The sequence below is a fragment of the Alternaria infectoria genome (assembly GCF_024043175.1).
Source record: "Alternaria infectoria strain BMP 0036 chromosome Unknown scaffold_23, whole genome shotgun sequence".
NCBI lineage: Eukaryota > Fungi > Ascomycota > Dothideomycetes > Pleosporales > Pleosporaceae > Alternaria > Alternaria infectoria.
Genome location: NW_026250712.1, coordinates 306506 through 324327, shown reverse-complemented (window position 1 = coordinate 324327; position 17822 = coordinate 306506). Strand labels below are relative to the sequence as shown.

Sequence of the window (17822 nt, the reverse complement as noted above, 5' to 3'; positions counted from 1 at the left end):
AAAGCGGCGTCTGAAGCATGTCCGTGACCGATGCTGGAAGAAGCCATTCTTTTGGTATCCTCTCGCGACTGGACTGCTGCTTCGCAGCAACTTTACTCTCCCATGAGTTGGAAGCCATAGTCGATGAATGAAGGGAATTGCTAAGTCTCGGAAAGATTCGAGTTGGAAAGATACGGGCTGGACGCGTAATATTGGTAATGGCCAGCATCCGGAGATGCTAAGATATGTATATCATTGGAATACTCAGATGCCGTAGTATCTATCCGTAGCTGAATAATGCGGGGTCCAGATCTCGTCCGCATGATCGCGAGGCAAAGTGTTGATATCTGGCCGTGTCGGAGCAACATTTCGTTTCGTGTCTGAGCGGCAGACGTTAGCGCGACACTACCCCACAGCCGGGAGCGCCAAGCCGGTGGGTTATTTAATTCGCAATTCGCCAAATTCGCCCCGTTCGCCTGCGGAAACACGCAATCCGGGGTTCGAGATAGGGATGCGCAGATAACGTACAGAACCCAGCTGACACTGCCTCAGCGGTCGCTGTGGTATATATACACACGAAAGCTCTGGGTAACAGTGGGGAAGATATCCACGCAACAAGCTCCATGCCTGTGATAGACAACCTCTTCAACGCGATTATTTTTGTTTCGTACCCTCCTGAGAGCGATGGCCGACAGCAATGGCTCCAGACCGGATGATGGCACCTTTTGGGCTCCGGGAACGCTACGACTAGAGGATTGTAAGGCTCGCATCTGCCGCTGTAAAGACCGCACACTGACTGTCCCGCTGTAGTGACGGGGCCCGCAACGGACGTCATCCTCCACCCAGTGCCTAGCACCGAACCAGATGACCCCTTGAACTGGAGCAAATTGCGCAAGACCATCAACTTCGGCTTGACCGGCTTCTTCGTCCTTTGGACGTTTGTACAGCTCCAGAGCGGCACGACTTCGTGGGGCCAAATTGCACCTGAACTGGGCTTCACCAACGATCAGCTGAACAATGGCGGCGCTATGAGCTGTGCTGGGCTTGCAGTCGGTTGCATGATCTTCATGCCCTTCGTACACAAGTACGGACGAAGACCTCTGTATCTGCTCAGCTCTGCGCTCCAGTTGAGTGGGGTGTTGTGGCAGACCCAGATGGCAAACTATGGTGACTATATGGGCAGCAACTTCCTTGCTGGACTGGGCGGTGCTATTAGCGAGGCTGTCATCCAGATCACCATTGCTGATTTGTTCTTCGTCCACCAACACGGAACTATGAACGCATGGTACCTCGTCTTCACGTCCGTGGGTGCCTCCCTCGGCCCGGTAGCCGCCGGCTTCGTTGTGGAGTCGCAGGGCTGGAGGTGGATCTGGTGGTGGTGCACCATCTTCCTCGGTCTGAACTTTGTCCTCGTCCTATTCTTTTTCGAAGAGTCAAAGTATGTGCCCATTCTGAATGGTCAGAGTGTGCCACACACGGCTGGCTCGGATGGACTCGAAGACGGCCGTCCCGACTCAGGGCTGCAAAAGGCCACAGAAGGCAAAGGCGACGCAAAGCACACCGCCATGGAGCGCATACAATCCCGAATCGACACCTCCTTACCACGGAAGACTTATCGTCAGCGCATGGCCATTGTCACTCCTTCCAAGCAACGCATCGGCCACCACTTCTACCAGCCAATCGTTGTCTTGTTCACTTTCCCTGCCGTGGCCTTTGCTGCACTTACGTATGGAACCCTGCTGGCATGCATGGCATTGATGAGCTCATTACAGGCCGTCTACCTGTTGCAACCACCATACAACTTTGGAGCCTCTGGCGTTGGACTCATGAACATCGCCCCGTTCGTTGGCACGTTCTTCGGATTCTTCGCGGGTGGTTTCCTGAACGACAGATCGATCATGTACTTCGCCAGGCGGAATGGAGGCATTTACGAACCAGAGATGCGCCTGTGGATCACTCTTATCTCAGCAATCCTGCTCCCGGGCGGTATCCTGATGTTTGGGCTAGCCTTAGCCAGGGTATGTTGGTAGCACCTGGCTGTAATGATGGTTCACTAACAGCTTCTTCAGGGTCTGCACTGGATGATATTGGCCGTAGGATTCGGGCTGTTCGGCTTCACATTTGTCCTAGCTAGTGGCGTCGCGCTATCATACGTGACAGATTGCTATCAAGAGGTGAGTGGACAGTTCCCAGCCTATCTGAAGCGGAGCTCCCACTGACATAACAACCTTTAGATCCTCGGAGATGCTATGATAGGCATCGTCTTTGTCCGGAACCTGTTCGCCGTCGTCATCCTCTTCGCGCTCACGCCGTGGACGAACGACATGGGTATACAGAATGTCTCCATCATCACGGCGGCTGTCTGCTTTGCGATCTTGCTGATCCCCATTCCCCTGCTACTGTGGGGCAAGAAGATCAGGGTTGCGACGGCGAAGAAATACAAGCGCATGGCAATGCGACAACCAGCCCATAGAACACTTGAGTAGTGTTCATGATGGGCCTCGCATTGCTACGCTGCTCCTGGAAGAAGTGGAGCGGTTGGAGTGCTTGTTCCCGTACGAACGACTTTGTGTAGTCGTTTCATCTCACGCAGATATTTCCGATCAAAGACATTCGTTCTCTGAGCTTTGTATCGTTCGTAGTCGATAGTGTCATTGTGGAAGCCATGAAACGATCTCGCTCCAATGTATTTGAGCCGTGCTATCTTTGATGACCCAAAATGCCATGAGTTGCTTCTTGACCTTTGTTCGCAATTCTTTCGAAAACTCAATGACGACGTCGATCTTGTCGAGCGCCATTTCGCGCTGAGCAGAATCGACCAGCTCGAAGCAAGCAAACACATATGGAATAATGGCGCCTGGCACCGAGCGCTTGGTGATTTGGAGTATCATCCGCAGCTCTTCGAATATGGCATTCGAAATGACAGTGCCTCTGGCTGACGCTGTGCCATATGGATGTCGCAGTCGATGTACGACAAGCAGCACCGACCAGCGATATAGTTTGGCTTGAGACATGATGCTAGCCACCTCTTCCTGTAAGAAGCGGCTGATCTGGTCGACCGGCAAGATTGGCGTCCAGGCCTCGACCGCGACTTCGATGTCGTTCAGAGCTTGCGCAATCTCGGATAGATCGAGGTTCGGATTCTGGCGTAGCGAGTTGGTGATCTTGCAAACATCGTAGAGGTACGGTAGCATAGGCCAGGCAATTCCCATATATCGATCAACCATGTCATCGGTCTCTTGGACCTCGAGCCGCAGGGTTGGAGCCTCACCCCGTATGATGCACTCTTCGGTCTCCGCTTGAATGAGGCAGATGACGAAGGCCTGGCAGTCCGGACTGAGCTCGACTGTCGATTCGTATATGGGCTTGATAATGTCGAGAGTATGTCGACAGATCTCCAATGAGCTACCGGATATATGCAGGGCAAACGTGATGGCGCTCACTGCAAGCATCAACACGGTCTGAACGTCTCCAGGGTCGACGACTTTGACAGACCGCAATGTGGAGACGGCGGAGGCAGCCCGCCTGTGGCCAATGACTCGGTTCTCATGGTTTGGACCAGGCTCGTACTCGCAAGCTAGGAGGGCCGCGGTGGCTATCAACGAATCTTGTACCCACGACGTTGCATTGTGGAGTTGACGTGCGAAGGCTTTGTGGTGGCAGATGCGGAAGCTTGGCGCGATCAGGAACTGGTCGATGCGCGTTTGGCCTTGGGACACGCCCTTGACGAGGTGCATCTCCCGCTCACTCAGATCTGCGAACGGGGATGGGGCCCTGGGCAGCGTGACTATGTCCCAATCCGGCATCGCTGGGCTCGCGGCCGAGGCTGGGCATCTAGGTGAAGAAGAAGCAACGGAAAGGCTGTCGCTCCGAGCCGTCTGTAGCGGGTTGCGTGTCGTATCTTCGGTGCGCTGATACCGAGGTTTGCGGCCGGCAGTGCCAACTGGTCGTAGGGTCTGGCATGAGTTGCGGAGGCGTTGGCATCGCTCGCAGGCATCCTGGCCGGAGACGCGCCTGCATCTCTCTTTCACGGCATGGCACCTGTCGCATGCTCGTCTTGCTGGCGGTCTGGCCATCGCGGACGCTCTCCGGTGGGTCGCAGTGGATACATGCTCAGTGAAGGGTGGTGTCTGGAGAGCAGGCAAGGTAGCTGAAACACCGGCGGGTGCTGAGTAACAAAACACGTGCCGTCCGGCAATCCCCGCGCCGATGGCTTCGATCAACCGAGAAATACATCGACCTGGGATCTTATTGTATACACTGGGATATACATTTGTGAGTTGATGATACGATCATGCTGCAGAGTAGATGTTTATTTTGCTCGTCTTCGTCGCGTGTCGAATCTCGGTAAGTTAGTGAGAGATTCATGGAAGGAACGCCCCGCAGACTGGAGCTTCATGGGCGTTCACGGAAAGCACGCGTCTCTATGACGCGGCTGCCATGGAGAGAAAGCACGACAGTCATCAACATCGCGACTGAGTAAAACTTCCAAGGCTTGCGAGGCCCAATATTAACGTTCTGCTCATCCACCATCCCTCATCACTCATCTCTTATCTTTCATCCCTCATCTCTTATCTCATTCCTCATTCTCATTCCTCCTCTCTTATCTCTCATCAATACCCCGCAACAGAAGAAAGAACAGAAGAAACCAAAACCGTCTGCAGCGGTGTTGGAGACAAGGCTTCAGCTTGCATACACCACCTTCACTGCACGAGCCCCAGCAACTCTGAAACCAACTGAAGTACCTATCGACCTCGGTTCCCTGGCAGTATGGGTGACTCTGCTAAACACGCCGACCGAGTTTGGGCTCCCGCTAAGTTCGCGGAGGACCGAACAGACCCGGACCAAATTCGACACGGTCATGGACCTCACCAATCGGGGTGTCGCATACCTTGAGAACGTTATGCCTGCACTAGTCAAGGCAAACATGGCGATGAAAGAAAGGCCCAGATCACCTTCTAGCGAACCCATGATGCGCGATAGCTTTGCACCGCCTCTGCGTCGGTCTACAGCAGATGATGGCCTGCACCCTTGCACATCGTCGCTCCACTTCAACGACTGCAGCGGCACAGCAGATGAATTCGCCGCTGCGCCTGACAGAACGACTAGCGAGACAGGAATGATAGACGCTCCTCCTCTGTCTCTGGAGGAAGCTGTGTGCGAGCAGGATGCGGGTGGTCCAAGCCAATTTGGCGAGTACGAAGAGTAAGTCGTGCAATTATACAATAACACAGCTGCTTACCGTAAACAGCGGCCTCATGATCGAACCGCGCGATGAGCAATATTTGCCGTCGCCCGAAGACTGGATGTGCACACCAGACGAAGATCTGGCGCACGGCGTCATGGACGAGCAAGCCGACGACGACACAACCTTCCAACAGCCTGCGGAAGCATTGGAGGAAGACACGGCACTCCGACCCCCTCGCCCTCGGCTGGTGATGCCAAACAAGCCAGCCCTGAAGATACGAGAGCGTGGCGAGACAGACCTACCGGTAGTTCTACGCATTCCGCCGAGCGATGGCTCTAATAACAACCACGATTGTATCGACTACGACAGCATGTCGGACATGGGTGGAAGCTCTTTGTAAAACAAGGGATGACTTTGACCGGGGCATGTCGATGTCGGAAGAGACAACAGAGGCGATTACGAGCGCTATGGCAACCGTACTGCTCGATACGCAGGGCATGCAGAGGAAACAATGGGCCACAGTAAGCCGGAACCCAGGCACCTGGTCTGCTCATCTGTTCGTTAGCAACGCCGTCGCCGCCAAGGGCAAGACCCATTCCATATGGGTGAGGGCTGGGGATGAGTGCACGCTCGCCTGCGATACATGTATCAAGAAGCAAAGATTTTGCGTTAGGCTAGAACAACTCAAGGGTGAAGAGGAGTACTCAGTGGTTTACTTTGCCCTGCTAGACAACATCCACGATGTGAAAGACGCTTTCGTGATTACAATGCTTTCCGTTCCAGCTCCAGCTGCGCCCTCGTCGTTGGTGTGTTGAGTTGAGAGCCACCAAAGGTATTACAGGATCTATGCTACTCTCATTACAACGACCTGCACGTGGAGGTAGTCTTTGGTGTTTCTGTAAAGTGTGAGACTGCGTGCCGTTTCACTGGCATAGCACTCGCATCAAGTTGACACTGAGACTTACAATCCATAATGTCCGTTCATATGTACATGGGTACTTTGTAACGTCACTTCGTGAAGCAGGCAATGTGAGTACCAGTTTACACGCTATTCAGTTCGTGGCATAGTAGAAAGTTCCATAATAAACAGGATGTCTGGTGTGATATTTATCGGCATCTAGCGGAATACGAACAACGACACCATCGCGATGTGTTACTTGTTGTACCTCGTAGGAGTATACAGTTCGCGATAGACCAATCGTCATTGACGAGACGCACAGGGTAGAAGATTTGAGACGCTGACCCGCCAACCGTCACAGCAAGTCATAGCACTTCCGGACTGAATGAACACTAAGAGCTAAGGATGAGATTTCTGCGTTTCAGCAAAGGAAATGGAACCTCGTGCTAGTATAGATCGCATTTAGGGTCATATCGAAGAGATATCTCGGATATGTCTTTGCTAACTCTTGTGCAGAAGCCTGAAAACTTTTGTCACTGCGCCTATACACGTCGAAAAGACGTCTTTTTGGCATGTTCTTCACCACTCAATTTTCTCTTCTCAAATTACGGGAAGTGACGGTGAATATGAAAATTCGTTTGCACCCGTGCGTCGTCGCTGTTGCCTTGCCAAGCCCCGTGTTGTTGTTGTCACTATTTTCTCTTCCCATTTAATCCTAACGACCCTGCGCAGCTTTTCATACCCCTCTCGCAGACCCCATCATGCCGGTCAAGACGCCCTCGGCGTACGAAACGCCAGTCACGGAGATGCAACATCGGTTCAGTAGGTCGCCTATTCCTTTGCCTGAGACTACGCTGACCTTCTCACAGACGACACTACAGCAGCAATCGTGCGCCAGCTAGCAAGCGATGACCGCGGCATAACCCTGGAGAAGTGGCTACAGGGCGATAGTAGCAAGCGACTCGATGACCCAGCTACTAAGAAGTCACTCGCTGAGAAATGGCGATATATTGTACAAGATTACTCAGACGCCGAGGGTAAGTCACGCGAGGACCTTCGAAGTGAGACATGCTAATGCCCTTAGTATCTGGAAACGTCCTTGGAGCACACGATGGAGCTATCCTTGTAGCAACGCCACCCGATGACCCAGTTCAGCTTGCTACGCTCAACAACCAGGTCATTGAACCAGTACAACTACCTAGCTACCTCGATTTTAAACCCACGAAGGTATTCACAAAAATTTCTCGCGAACAGTTTGCCGCATACCATGCGTACCTGCCAAGGTACATCGATAACAAGGACCACGAGAGGAAAAGATTGCACATATACTTGAAGCGATACTACGTTTGCTGGATGACCTTGAAGACTGGTCTCGCGACGCTGTCGCAGGAGACAGATCCGGCGGTCATTGCGGCAGGGCTCCAACAGCTCCAGAAGTTGGCACATGGTCAGGAAGACCCAATGGCGGAGTGGGCTGCTCGCCGAGAAGCGCGCTTAGCTGGACAAGCCAAATGACATGACCAAGGAAAAGGCACTATTGAAGACCAAATTAGGGTAGCAAAGATGACCGACCGATAGATTGATGACATCCTGCAATGGTGGTAGCAGAACAGGCTGCGAAGCGCAGGTGAAAATGAAATAAGGTCATCGGGCAAATTTCCTCACCTCTCTCTTCATGTGCTGTGACGCTCTTCACGACTTTCTCCGATGACATCATCCTCCACCGGACAACAACTTTTGTCTTTCACGCGATTCATTAGAAACTATATCAATGCGCTATCCCCAAAAAAGACCTAGCCTTCTGATCAGACAACGACCTCGCATCACTCTCAATCGTAACCGTAACCGTATTCGTCGTCAAAATCTGATCCTCCTCATACACCGTCCCCCGTCGACTCCGTCCCACTTCTTCATCCTCCAAAATGCCCCTTTGGCTCCAATCATCTCCCTGATCCTCAATCACCGTCCAGCGCCCCTCTTTCCCTTTGCCCGTCGCATGTACGGTCGTCGTCGTGGTGGAGTGTTGGCTTTGGTTCAACCGGGACAAGGGGACGCTTTGGTTGGTTTTGGTATGCGAGCGCGAGTAAGAAGATATAGTTTCCTTGAAGAAAACGCGAAGGACGGGGATGGAAGCGGCGATGATGGCGGTAGCGGTTTCGACGCCGGTCCAAATGGTGAGTTCCTTGCCGTTGTAGGAGAAATCTTTTTGGCCGAGCTGGATTACGTAGATGCCTTTTACGATGGCGCAGACACCGGATCTGGGGGGCAAGTCGTGTTAGCACTGCTGCAACATTGGGAAGTTCAGCGAAAGATTACTTACAATACACCCATGCTCATGGCGATGCCCACTCCGATCTTCTCGCGGAGCTTCAGTTGTAATCCCCATATCAGATACCATGGAAGTAGTGCTAGCGCAAAGTCTGCCGCAGCGCACCACGCAGCGTTGAAGATACCGTAGTCGATTGAGTGGCTAGAGTCCCAGCACGTCCCCGGGAGGTCTTTATTCCAGGCTTTCGCCATCGGCTGGCACTGAACCCATGTAGCCAGCGCACTTGGCAGCATTATGAGGAAGAGGGTCACGATGCAGAACCATACGAACCCGCGTAGGTAGCCGGACGTGAGACGAAGGAGAGTGACGCCGAAGGATATCTTCGACAGAGTGGAGGCGAAGCAGGATATCGATGCGGCGACGGACATTCCGACTGCGATGGTCATGAGGTATTTAGGGTCGACATCTTCCAGTCGTTTTCCGAATCCCATTTGTTGCCCAACTTGGGTGATGATAGCCTGCGCAAGAAGGAGGACCTGTTCATTCCCGTTAGACACATCATACGGACAGAAGACAAAGACTTACCCATGAGACAGTCAGGATATGATCATCCCACCAAAGCCCCTGCTTCCTCGACAACTTCGCATAGAATCTTAAAGCCAAAAACCCACCACTCAATATCGTCAACATCCACGTTACCCCAGCAATTACAGGGCCATTATCCGGCACACCCATCTCGGTGCGGATCAGTCTGGAGGACCACCAATTCGTATAAGCCCGCGAGAATATGCAGTCATGCGTACTGAGCGTGCATGCGAGGATCGTAGCGAAAAAAGGCAAAGAAAGCGCTGTGGGCTGTGGGGATGGGAACCATGAAGAAGGATCAGTTCCGGCACATCGCACACGGTCCCGATCATACCCAATGCCTGTAGTCCATCATCTCGGTATTCGCCGTACACTGGGGCGGAAACGAAGAGTGGTAGTGATGGGATGCTAGATCGACTACTCGACACGCGACATGGCGTGTTTGGAATGGGTACACTAGAAGCATGTCGTCGGGAAGTGGAGTCGGATCAGGCTAGTATGGCGAAAACACCACAAATGTTGCAATATCTCTAGTAATGGGTTATAAGTGCATTGCTCGAGCGTTAAGCCTGTAAAAGGAAGCGGCACCGTTAGCTGCACGTCCGGCAACGAATTCCAGCCAAGCGTTCATGTAGCGACGGAGAAGCTTGAGAGAACACGATCGTCTAGCGGGCTGAACTGGGATAGACCCTCCAGGTACCTGGGCCCCGGGAAATGACCACGCGGCATGGGAGCGTTGCGACCTGAAGGAAGGACTTGAGTCGTCGTCAACATGAGGCGACGGGCGCTCCGTGCAGATGTGCGTCTAGGAAGTCTCAGACCTGCGGGATGTGCGATCGATTATACGATTCGTCGGTCCGATCATGCAGCCACTGCATCTCGTGTTCTAGGCCGTTAGCTTCGAATAGCAAAATCGCATGCACTTGTGCGACCACGCGACGATGCGATGATCATATTCTCCATGGGATTGCGGTAGTTCAAAGTAACTTTCGGTGACAGAAGCCTCTTGACGCCCGAAGCTAGAAGATGCCGCAAACTTTGTGAGCGGCGCTGGAGTGACGCGGCGTCGGTGTCAAAAGGCCGGCGTTACCGAGCTACCACATGGCAATAGAGTTTGCGCCACATTTAGCACGCAAGACACCCGCTAGCTCAGACAGGAGCGGACGATATCTGTGGTCGCCGATAGCTCGCGCTGGGCTGAACGATTGAACTGGGCGGTATGATTTGCCCGAAGTTTTGACGTTGGGCTGAAGCGACGAACGTGCACAAAGGCCTGTGATAAATCCGGTGAATGGCGGGAAGGTTCGGAACCAAGTCCGCAACGCCTCTTGCTACTCAGTATGTATTCAGGCTATATTGGACGGCTGATCCCCAAGCCGGCCTGTTTCCTATCCCTATACCACAAAGACGTACCTGCAACTGCTACTGGAGTATCGCCGCCAGTGTATCATACTCTACCCCTTTTTGTTGAACTGCTTCAGCTTGTCCTGCACGGCTTGCTTGAGATCAAATCCTTGCATCACGCTGCCCCTCCTCTTCCTTTGCTCGATCTCAGCCTTGACTTCGGCTACGATCTCGTCAATCTCCGCCTCGGGGTCATCCGCAATACCCAGGAGAGGCATTTTGGCGTGGCTGGTAACACTGTCCGCAGAGTTGGTCCTCGTTAACTTTACTCGTCGAATCTCTTCCCGTGCTGCCTTCTCGATGGCAGGATCATCGTATGTGGTGGCTGCCGCTGGGGGCGCACGAGCCGTCTGAAGTTGAACGAGCTGCTTGCGGATGGGGAACGACCGCGAAAAGACAGCAAATGATCCGGCCACACCGATGAGAGTGTAGAAGTAAACCCGTGCCCAGATCTTGATCGTATCCGAAAAGCCAAGAAGGATGAAGGGAGCGACTACGAACGCAAACACAGTCTGTGTAAGGACGACGCAGAAGAGGTCGTAGTATCGCTTCGAAGGTAGAGGCGATTTCCCGTCTGGCGTCATGAATAGCGGACGGATCAATCGGCGGCCATCTGGTGAATGTCAGCATGAAGGCAGATAGCGCATCGTCAAAGACCTACTCTTCGCAGCAGTTTGTACAAGAGCTGCCAGAATGAACGCCATGTAATAGCCAGGGTAGAATCCATGCCAGAATGCGCTAGTCACAAATGTGGCTAGTGTAGCCCTGAAGCCAGGTTTCTGTCCCTTAGGTGTCACACGAAGATACATGTAGTTCTTCAGCCAGGTATTGGTGTTGATGTTCCAGAAACCAAGGTAGGCACGAGCATTCTGCGCGGCTTCAATCTCGAGTGGCTTGATGTTGGTGAGACGGTCCCACTTAGCTCGACCAGTCTTGGGGTCAAGACCGTTGTAGCCGATTCCGGAGAGGATACACGATCCCTCAGATAGACTCCAAACTGCGTAGTACTTCATGCGCGTGGTAAGACCAAGCATGTAGAGCTGCCAGATCCTACGGAAAAAGTTGTATTGCAGGTATTCGTCCCCGAGGTAGAATTCAGGGTAGTACCAGCTGGAGAATTTGATGAACGCGACCAGCCAGAGAGTTCCGTAGACTCCTTTGGTTACGGCAGGCATACCGCTGCGAGGAATCTTCCGCTTCTTGCGCGTTGGGGGTGCTTTGGATGGATCGGTGCCTGGTGGGAGGGTGAACATGGTGGTAGTGATGTACTGGCTGTAATCGGCGTAGTCAAAGGCTGGACCAGCCATAAGGGCAGGAAAGAAAAAGACATAGCCGACGTAGTCGATCATGCTGGGCATTGTCCGGATAGCGTGGGCGCGCTGTTGTTCGGAAAGCTCAGCGTCCGGAAGACGACCATCCTGGACATTCCAGCAGAAAGCAGTCAGCTTCATGACGAGGACCATCTGAGCTCCGGTGATGTCAAAGACGGATGGGTCATTCACAGCTTGTCGGTAGATGTGGTTCACCGACATGTGGCCCATGAGAAATACGAATCCGATCCATGGCATGTACGGCGAATGAATTTTCGAAGAGATGAGGTAGGCCCCGCCAGCACTGATGAAGATGGTCCGCAGGCCGGTCCATAAGTCAAAAAGGCCAACAAGGTAGAACATGGAGACGCTGGAGCCATTAACACCAATTCATCCGGAACAAGATTTGATGAGCCTCACGTAATGACGAAGACATTCTTCTTCCATGGGTCCTTGTCGGGAATCCTTTTTAACACGGCAGCTAGAGGATACGACAGGTAGAAGGAGAAAATGAGCTTGACTGGGTGGAGTCAGCAGAACATCAGCCACATGTGCCATGTGAGATCTTACGCTCATCAGCCGAATTCCCAAGCGCACCAGCCACATATTCAAAAGCTTCAGATGGTCAGTATTGGTGGTAGTGGCTCAGCATGCTAACACGTACGTGCGTTGATGTAGGGCAACATGGTGCCAACTGTCAAGCTGACGCAAAGTCAGACCCAGAAGACAGACGGGTAGAACCAGAAGCGGTGAGAGTTGAGAACAGCGGTATTATATGGAAGGCATCGGTCCTGTGTCGGGCGGCGGAAAGTTAAGTGAGAGTATGCAGGCTGTGGTGCATGGTGGGTGAGCAGCCAAGATGACGTCGGGGCACGTTTGCCGAGGCCCGTGCAGGGCAGCTCAGCGCTCACTGGCCAACAAATTCGCGATAGAGTTGGGACGCGACTTCGCGAATCCTCCACGGGCGCAACCACGGCGCATTCTGGTGACGGCACTGATAACGGCCCTGATAACGCACCTCGATAACGGAACTCCGTCGCTGACATGGCCACGACGTACAACCTCGAGCCGAACCCGACGGCCAAAGTCGTCCTGCACACCACCACGGGCGATCTCGAGATCGAGCTCTTCGCCAAGCAGACGCCCATCACGTCGCGCAACTTCCTGCAGCTGTGTCTCGATGGCTACTACGACAACACCGTCTTCCACCGCCTGGTCAAGGGCTTCATCCTGCAGGGCGGCGACCCCACGGGCACGGGGCAGGGCGGAGAGAGCAGCTACGATGGCGAGCCCTTTGCCGACGAGTTCCACAGCCGGCTGAAGTACACGCGACGGGGGCTGCTGGGCATGGCCAACACGGGCAAGAAGGACGACAATGGCAGCCAGTTCTTCTTCACCCTCGCAGCCACCCCAGAGCTGCAGGGCAAGAACACCATGTTCGGCCGGGTAGCCGGCGACACCATCTACAACCTGATGAAGATGGCCGAGGCCGAGATACGGGACGGCAGCGACGACCAGCCCATGTACCCCACCAAGGTCACGGGCGCCGAGATCATCATAAACCCGTTCGAGGACATGGTCAAGAGGGTGCAGGTGGCTACGACGAATGAGTCCGAGACCAAGAAGAAGAAGCCGAAGAGGAAGGCTGGCAAGAACGTGCTCAGCTTTGGGGATGAAGCCGAGGCTGATGCAGCGCCGGTCGCGAAGAAGCCCAAGTTCAACACCAAGCTAGTCAGCGCAGGAGAGGAGAAGCCTGCGTCGAAAGCACCCGAGGACACGAGAGAGATACCCATACGCAAGCCGTCGCGAAAGTCGCCGCCACGATCCCCATCGCCCAAACCTGCGCACAAAGCCACTCCCAAATCACCACCCAAACCCAAAGCGCGCACCCCACCACGAGAACTCTCGCCTGAGTCCGAGAAGCGATCGAAGCTAGACCGCGTCAACCAGCAGATTGCCGACCTGAAGGCATCGATGAAGCGGAACACAGCCGCGCAAGATACTGGGCCAGCCAAGAAGAAGTCGCTACTGGAGTCAATGGTACCGTCAACTACAACACGGGGACGGAAGCGCGGCGCAGGCGGCAATGCAAAGGACGAGCAGTCAGCGCTGGACATTCTCAACCGGTTCAAATCAAAGCTAGACTCCGCAGATTCCACCGCCGCCCCGAAGATGGCCACTCCAACATTACCAGAGGAAGCACCGAGCAACCAAGGCAACGGAGACGCGAACGGAGCCGATGAAGAAGAAGAAGGCGCATGCGATCTCCACTTCATAGTAGGATGCCAGTCCTGTAAAGCCTGGGACAAGCAGGATGAGGAGGAGTCCGATGACGACGCAGGGTGGATGTCGCATTCGCTCAGTTTTGCAAAAGACAGGTTAGGGAAAGACTTGGAATGGAAGCGGAAAAACGAAGAAGAGTTGCTGGTTATCGACCCAAGAGAGGAGGCGAAGCGGCATAAAGCCGAAGGTAAAAAGGACAAAAAGGCGCGCGAGGATGCAAAGGCTACCAAGGCCAAGGCTTGATGTAATTTCGATACCCAGATTTTGCGTTCGATTATACAGGGCTGGTCACCGCATCGTGATATATGGATGAACTGGATATGCAGTCTATCTGCTCGAGCACAGTACTGTGCCAGAATACCCATGATATTTTCGTCACATTAATCTGTAATCCCATAGCCTGCTTTCCGCATCGGTCCTGTCGCATCTCGTCAAATTTACGTGCCTTCACCACGTCACGCACGCGGGAGATACGCGAGCGGTGTAAAGGCGGAGAAGAGTAGCGGGCAGAGCTGCGCCCTTCCGTATCTTACCGTCACCTTCACTTTTCCCGCCGTATATCTTGAACCTTCTGCCACCTGAACTCTGCTCTCACACACTCTACTACTACCCTAACAACAAGTTCGACATCAGCGACGTCTGTCATTGATCCCCTGATACCTATCAACAGCTTCACCAACCATCTCCAACAAGTAAGTTCTCCAGCTGCCCAACATTTCCCCCAAGTGAGCGGGCTCGCGCCTTGGAGAGTGGTCGCGACAGCTCGACACAGCCGCCCACAACCTCTGCCCATGCGCTTCCCTCCCACCATCGCTGGACGTGATCGCTGCGTTGATCATCTCCGGCGCCTGCAGTATCTCAAAATCCTAGCTGTACTAACACTCACCAGCCTCGTCACCACAATGCCGATCACCTGGACCAACCCAGAGGTACTCGAGCGCCTATTCATCGCAACACTTGCAAGCTTCGATAACAAAGTAGGTCCATCCCTCTACCCCTCAAACCTTCTTCACAGCGCATCCTAACCACCCCCTCCCCCAGGTAAACATCCGCTCAATCGCCACTCTCTACGGCGGCGAAATGACGTACGACGCACTCGAGAACCGGATGCGCAAGTTCAAAAAGGCAGCCACCTTGCTCAGGGAAGAAGCTGCTAGTGGTGACGGTGCTGGTGCTGTGAAGAGCCCGGTCAAGACGCGCGCGAAGAAGGGGGGTGGTAGTGCTAGTCCGGTTAAGGGTGGTGAGTGTTGTTTGTCATTGAATGAGAAGATAAGATTGACGTACTGACCAAATGGACAGCTGTCAAGACCGGTCGCGTTACCAAGAAGAAGGCTCCGGCTGCTCCTAAGATCAAGTCTGAGCCGTTGTTTGAGGAGGATATGCAGGGTATTGTTGAGGAGGAACTAGAGGCTGGTAACGAGGTCATTGACGAGATTGAGGAGGTCTAAAGGAATTGGGGACTCTGGTGGTTTTCACTGGTCATTGAACAGTCATGCGCTTCTGTATACCTGTGCTTCGCTGTCGACGCGTACGCGCTCAGACTGGGAGTCAGAAAAGTTGAATTGAGTTCATCGAGCGTGCGTTAGCTTCTATGCTACGCAAGTATGCTTACTGCAATGATCAATCTTTGCCTCTAGGTGTTCAAGCCTTCACATTCCTTCTAAATACACGACGTACACCCTCTAAATCCACGTAGATCCGCTCACTCCAGCACTCACATCCCCCATATCTTCCCTCCACCTCACCCTACTCCAACAAATCAAACCTCTTCCTCCCCTGCGGCGTCGGCGTAACAGGTACATACCCACCACCCCTCCCTCCATCGTCATCCCCATCGTCATCGCTATCCTCCGCCGTTGGCGTCCCTCCCCCAGCCAAATGACCCATCTTATCTCCGTCGAAGATCATACCACTACGCCTCCCACTCCTTGGCGCATCACCCAGATTCATCGGCCGCGTCGCACTGCCGTTGACTGATGGAGGCGAAGGCGTCAATGGTGCTGGGAGTGCCGAGAGGCGGAGGGTTGGTAAGGGAGAAGAGTGTAAGCTGGAAAACACGTCGTCATACTTTTGAGCTAATATCTCGGAGCTTTGGCGATGGTGCGTGCTGATGTTGAGTCCCTGTTCGAGGGCTGTGGCCAGGGCTTCGATGTCGCCGGTGGAAACGGAACGGGGGCGGGTAGGGCGTATTGGAGCTTGAGGAGCCGCTGTCTGTGCACTGTCCGCGCCCGATGTGTGTTCAGGCCAGTCATCGTAGGGAGGCGAACGGATGTAGCCTGCAGGTTGTAGGCGACCAAGTTTAGAAGCCTTTTGTGCCAGCTTCTCGTTTGCTTTGATAAGTCTCTCCTTGTCTTGCAACAGGACTGCGATATCAGAACGCAGTTCTCGATTCTCGGCCATGAGCGCAATCGCATGATTTCGTGATCGCTCGACCTCCTCATCGTTTACAGGAGACGAAGACGATTGCAGAGTCTGGTGTCCATGTTTGCTGTGGCCTTGACGAATACCATAGCGCTTCGATGGTACAGTGCGCTCTTGTTGCATGGCTTCGTAGAGAAAGTTCATTTTGATGCCTTCTGTAACTTCCTTTGGGAGTTGCTCCGATGTTGCAACTGTCGTAAGCGGCTTGCCTGTACGCAGATGAGCAATGCGTGGGCCGACTACCATGTCCAGGAACGCATGCAGACGTTCTTGGATGATCCACTGCCACGATTCGTACTGTGACCCTTTCTGTGGCTTTAGTTGTTTTGCCAACTTGTGCAAGTCCTCCAAGTTCGACTGTGCGGTCTCGAGGGCTTCCATCGTTGTAGCATCATGCGTAGGTGATATACTTCCTGCTGCAGCGAGAATACTGTGCTTCATCTTCTCTGGATCGGCGAAGCGAATCAACAACGTGTGGACTGTCGGACGCGATAGTCGAATCCTATCACAGATGGAATCCAACACAATCAGATCAAAGCCATATCCATCACCCGCCTCTTGTGATTTCGCAAGGAAATTCCCCAACGCAATCCAACCACGCATGTCCATGTTGTCGATTAGCTCATACCAAACCTCTGGGGTTTCCGGCAGCTCAACGACCTCGTAGTATAGTATCCAGACGAGGAAATTGGAGAGCTGCGTAACGTTTAGGGTGTCTACAAATGCTTTGGCGAACCTCGAGATGATAACTGGTGACGCTGCTGGTACTGGAGATGACGATGGTGGCGTGAGCACTCGAGACTGTACTTCTGGCTCGCGAGATTTGCCGAAGAATCTTCGCAAGCCATTCTGACGCCGCTCGGGTTGAGAGCTAGGAGATTCGGATAATGTAGGAGTCGAAGGCCGAGTGTTAGCAGAAGGTGTAAGACGGTCCGACCGAGACATCCTGCCCATCCTGAGTCTGGAAGGCTTGCGCTGAAGCTTGTCTGATGAGGCCATTACTGTTGGTGGTTGCGAAGACTTGCCAGTACCGAGATAGAGTAGGCTGGTTGCGGCTGCGTACTGGTTGAATTCCATTTAGGGCGCTCGCGGTGAAGCACTGGGAACTTATTACTCGATGTTAAGTGATTTGAGATTCAATACCTCAAGGTAAGCTTTTCCAATGGTTGTGACTAACGTGGAAGAGCGATTGTTCGGATGCATTCTAGGAGGGACAAATTGAATCGCTTATACCAAGCCAGGCAGACTGTGGAAAGTGGCAACTACACACGGATTCACTCTAGAGGCTGCAAGTGAGTGGCTCCTAATATTAGGGACTGCTACCATGGCGCAACCCAAGTCTTGCGCAATGTCAATCACCAGCTGACCAATGTCAGTACAGTGTGAGCGCCGAGTAGCATTTGTCGGAACGCTGAGCTTGATTCCCGTAACGCAGAAGGACGGACAACTGATATTTCGTCGGCCGCAATTTATTCGTCTGAACAG

General features: G+C 53.4%; 9 protein-coding genes across 9 annotated transcripts; 5 read left to right on the top strand and 4 right to left on the bottom strand.

The window, feature by feature from the left end:
- Positions 1 to 663: 663 nt before the first annotated feature.
- On the top strand, positions 664 to 2465 carry J4E92_009407 (uncharacterized protein; the record flags this gene model as incomplete). The annotated part of the gene is made up of 4 exons (XM_051500755.1): positions 664 to 736; positions 790 to 1997; positions 2049 to 2153; positions 2214 to 2465. The coding sequence occupies 4 exons, from the start codon at positions 664 to 666 to the stop codon at positions 2463 to 2465; spliced, it is 1638 nt and encodes a 545-aa protein (XP_051349102.1).
- Positions 2466 to 2630: 165 nt separating this feature from the next.
- J4E92_009406 (uncharacterized protein) lies at positions 2631 to 3785 on the bottom strand (the record flags this gene model as incomplete). The annotated part of the gene is made up of 1 exon (XM_051500754.1): positions 2631 to 3785. One exon carries the CDS (start codon positions 3783 to 3785, stop codon positions 2631 to 2633), a length of 1155 nt encoding a protein of 384 aa, XP_051349101.1.
- Positions 3786 to 4840: 1055 nt separating this feature from the next.
- J4E92_009405 (uncharacterized protein) lies at positions 4841 to 5567 on the top strand (the record flags this gene model as incomplete). The annotated part of the gene is made up of 2 exons (XM_051500753.1): positions 4841 to 5184; positions 5231 to 5567. The coding sequence occupies 2 exons, from the start codon at positions 4841 to 4843 to the stop codon at positions 5565 to 5567; spliced, it is 681 nt and encodes a 226-aa protein (XP_051349100.1).
- A 1259-nt stretch (positions 5568 to 6826) lies between these two features.
- Positions 6827 to 7580, top strand: J4E92_009404 (uncharacterized protein; the record flags this gene model as incomplete). The annotated part of the gene is made up of 3 exons (XM_051500752.1): positions 6827 to 6887; positions 6935 to 7102; positions 7150 to 7580. 3 exons carry the CDS (start codon positions 6827 to 6829, stop codon positions 7578 to 7580), a joined length of 660 nt encoding a protein of 219 aa, XP_051349099.1.
- A 440-nt stretch (positions 7581 to 8020) lies between these two features.
- J4E92_009403 (uncharacterized protein) lies at positions 8021 to 9069 on the bottom strand (the record flags this gene model as incomplete). The annotated part of the gene is made up of 4 exons (XM_051500751.1): positions 8021 to 8048; positions 8105 to 8323; positions 8386 to 8870; positions 8920 to 9069. The coding sequence occupies 4 exons, from the start codon at positions 9067 to 9069 to the stop codon at positions 8021 to 8023; spliced, it is 882 nt and encodes a 293-aa protein (XP_051349098.1).
- Positions 9070 to 10373: 1304 nt separating this feature from the next.
- On the bottom strand, positions 10374 to 12319 carry J4E92_009402 (uncharacterized protein; the record flags this gene model as incomplete). Its single annotated transcript, XM_051500750.1, has 5 exons — positions 10374 to 10936; positions 10985 to 12003; positions 12054 to 12153; positions 12204 to 12248; positions 12298 to 12319. The coding sequence occupies 5 exons, from the start codon at positions 12317 to 12319 to the stop codon at positions 10374 to 10376; spliced, it is 1749 nt and encodes a 582-aa protein (XP_051349097.1).
- A 358-nt stretch (positions 12320 to 12677) lies between these two features.
- Positions 12678 to 14159, top strand: J4E92_009401 (uncharacterized protein; the record flags this gene model as incomplete). The annotated part of the gene is made up of 1 exon (XM_051500749.1): positions 12678 to 14159. One exon carries the CDS (start codon positions 12678 to 12680, stop codon positions 14157 to 14159), a length of 1482 nt encoding a protein of 493 aa, XP_051349096.1.
- Positions 14160 to 14818: 659 nt separating this feature from the next.
- On the top strand, positions 14819 to 15364 carry J4E92_009400 (uncharacterized protein; the record flags this gene model as incomplete). The annotated part of the gene is made up of 3 exons (XM_051500748.1): positions 14819 to 14893; positions 14958 to 15156; positions 15216 to 15364. 3 exons carry the CDS (start codon positions 14819 to 14821, stop codon positions 15362 to 15364), a joined length of 423 nt encoding a protein of 140 aa, XP_051349095.1.
- A 298-nt stretch (positions 15365 to 15662) lies between these two features.
- J4E92_009399 (uncharacterized protein) lies at positions 15663 to 17336 on the bottom strand (the record flags this gene model as incomplete). The annotated part of the gene is made up of 1 exon (XM_051500747.1): positions 15663 to 17336. One exon carries the CDS (start codon positions 17334 to 17336, stop codon positions 15663 to 15665), a length of 1674 nt encoding a protein of 557 aa, XP_051349094.1.
- Between the last annotated feature and the right edge of the window lie 486 nt (positions 17337 to 17822).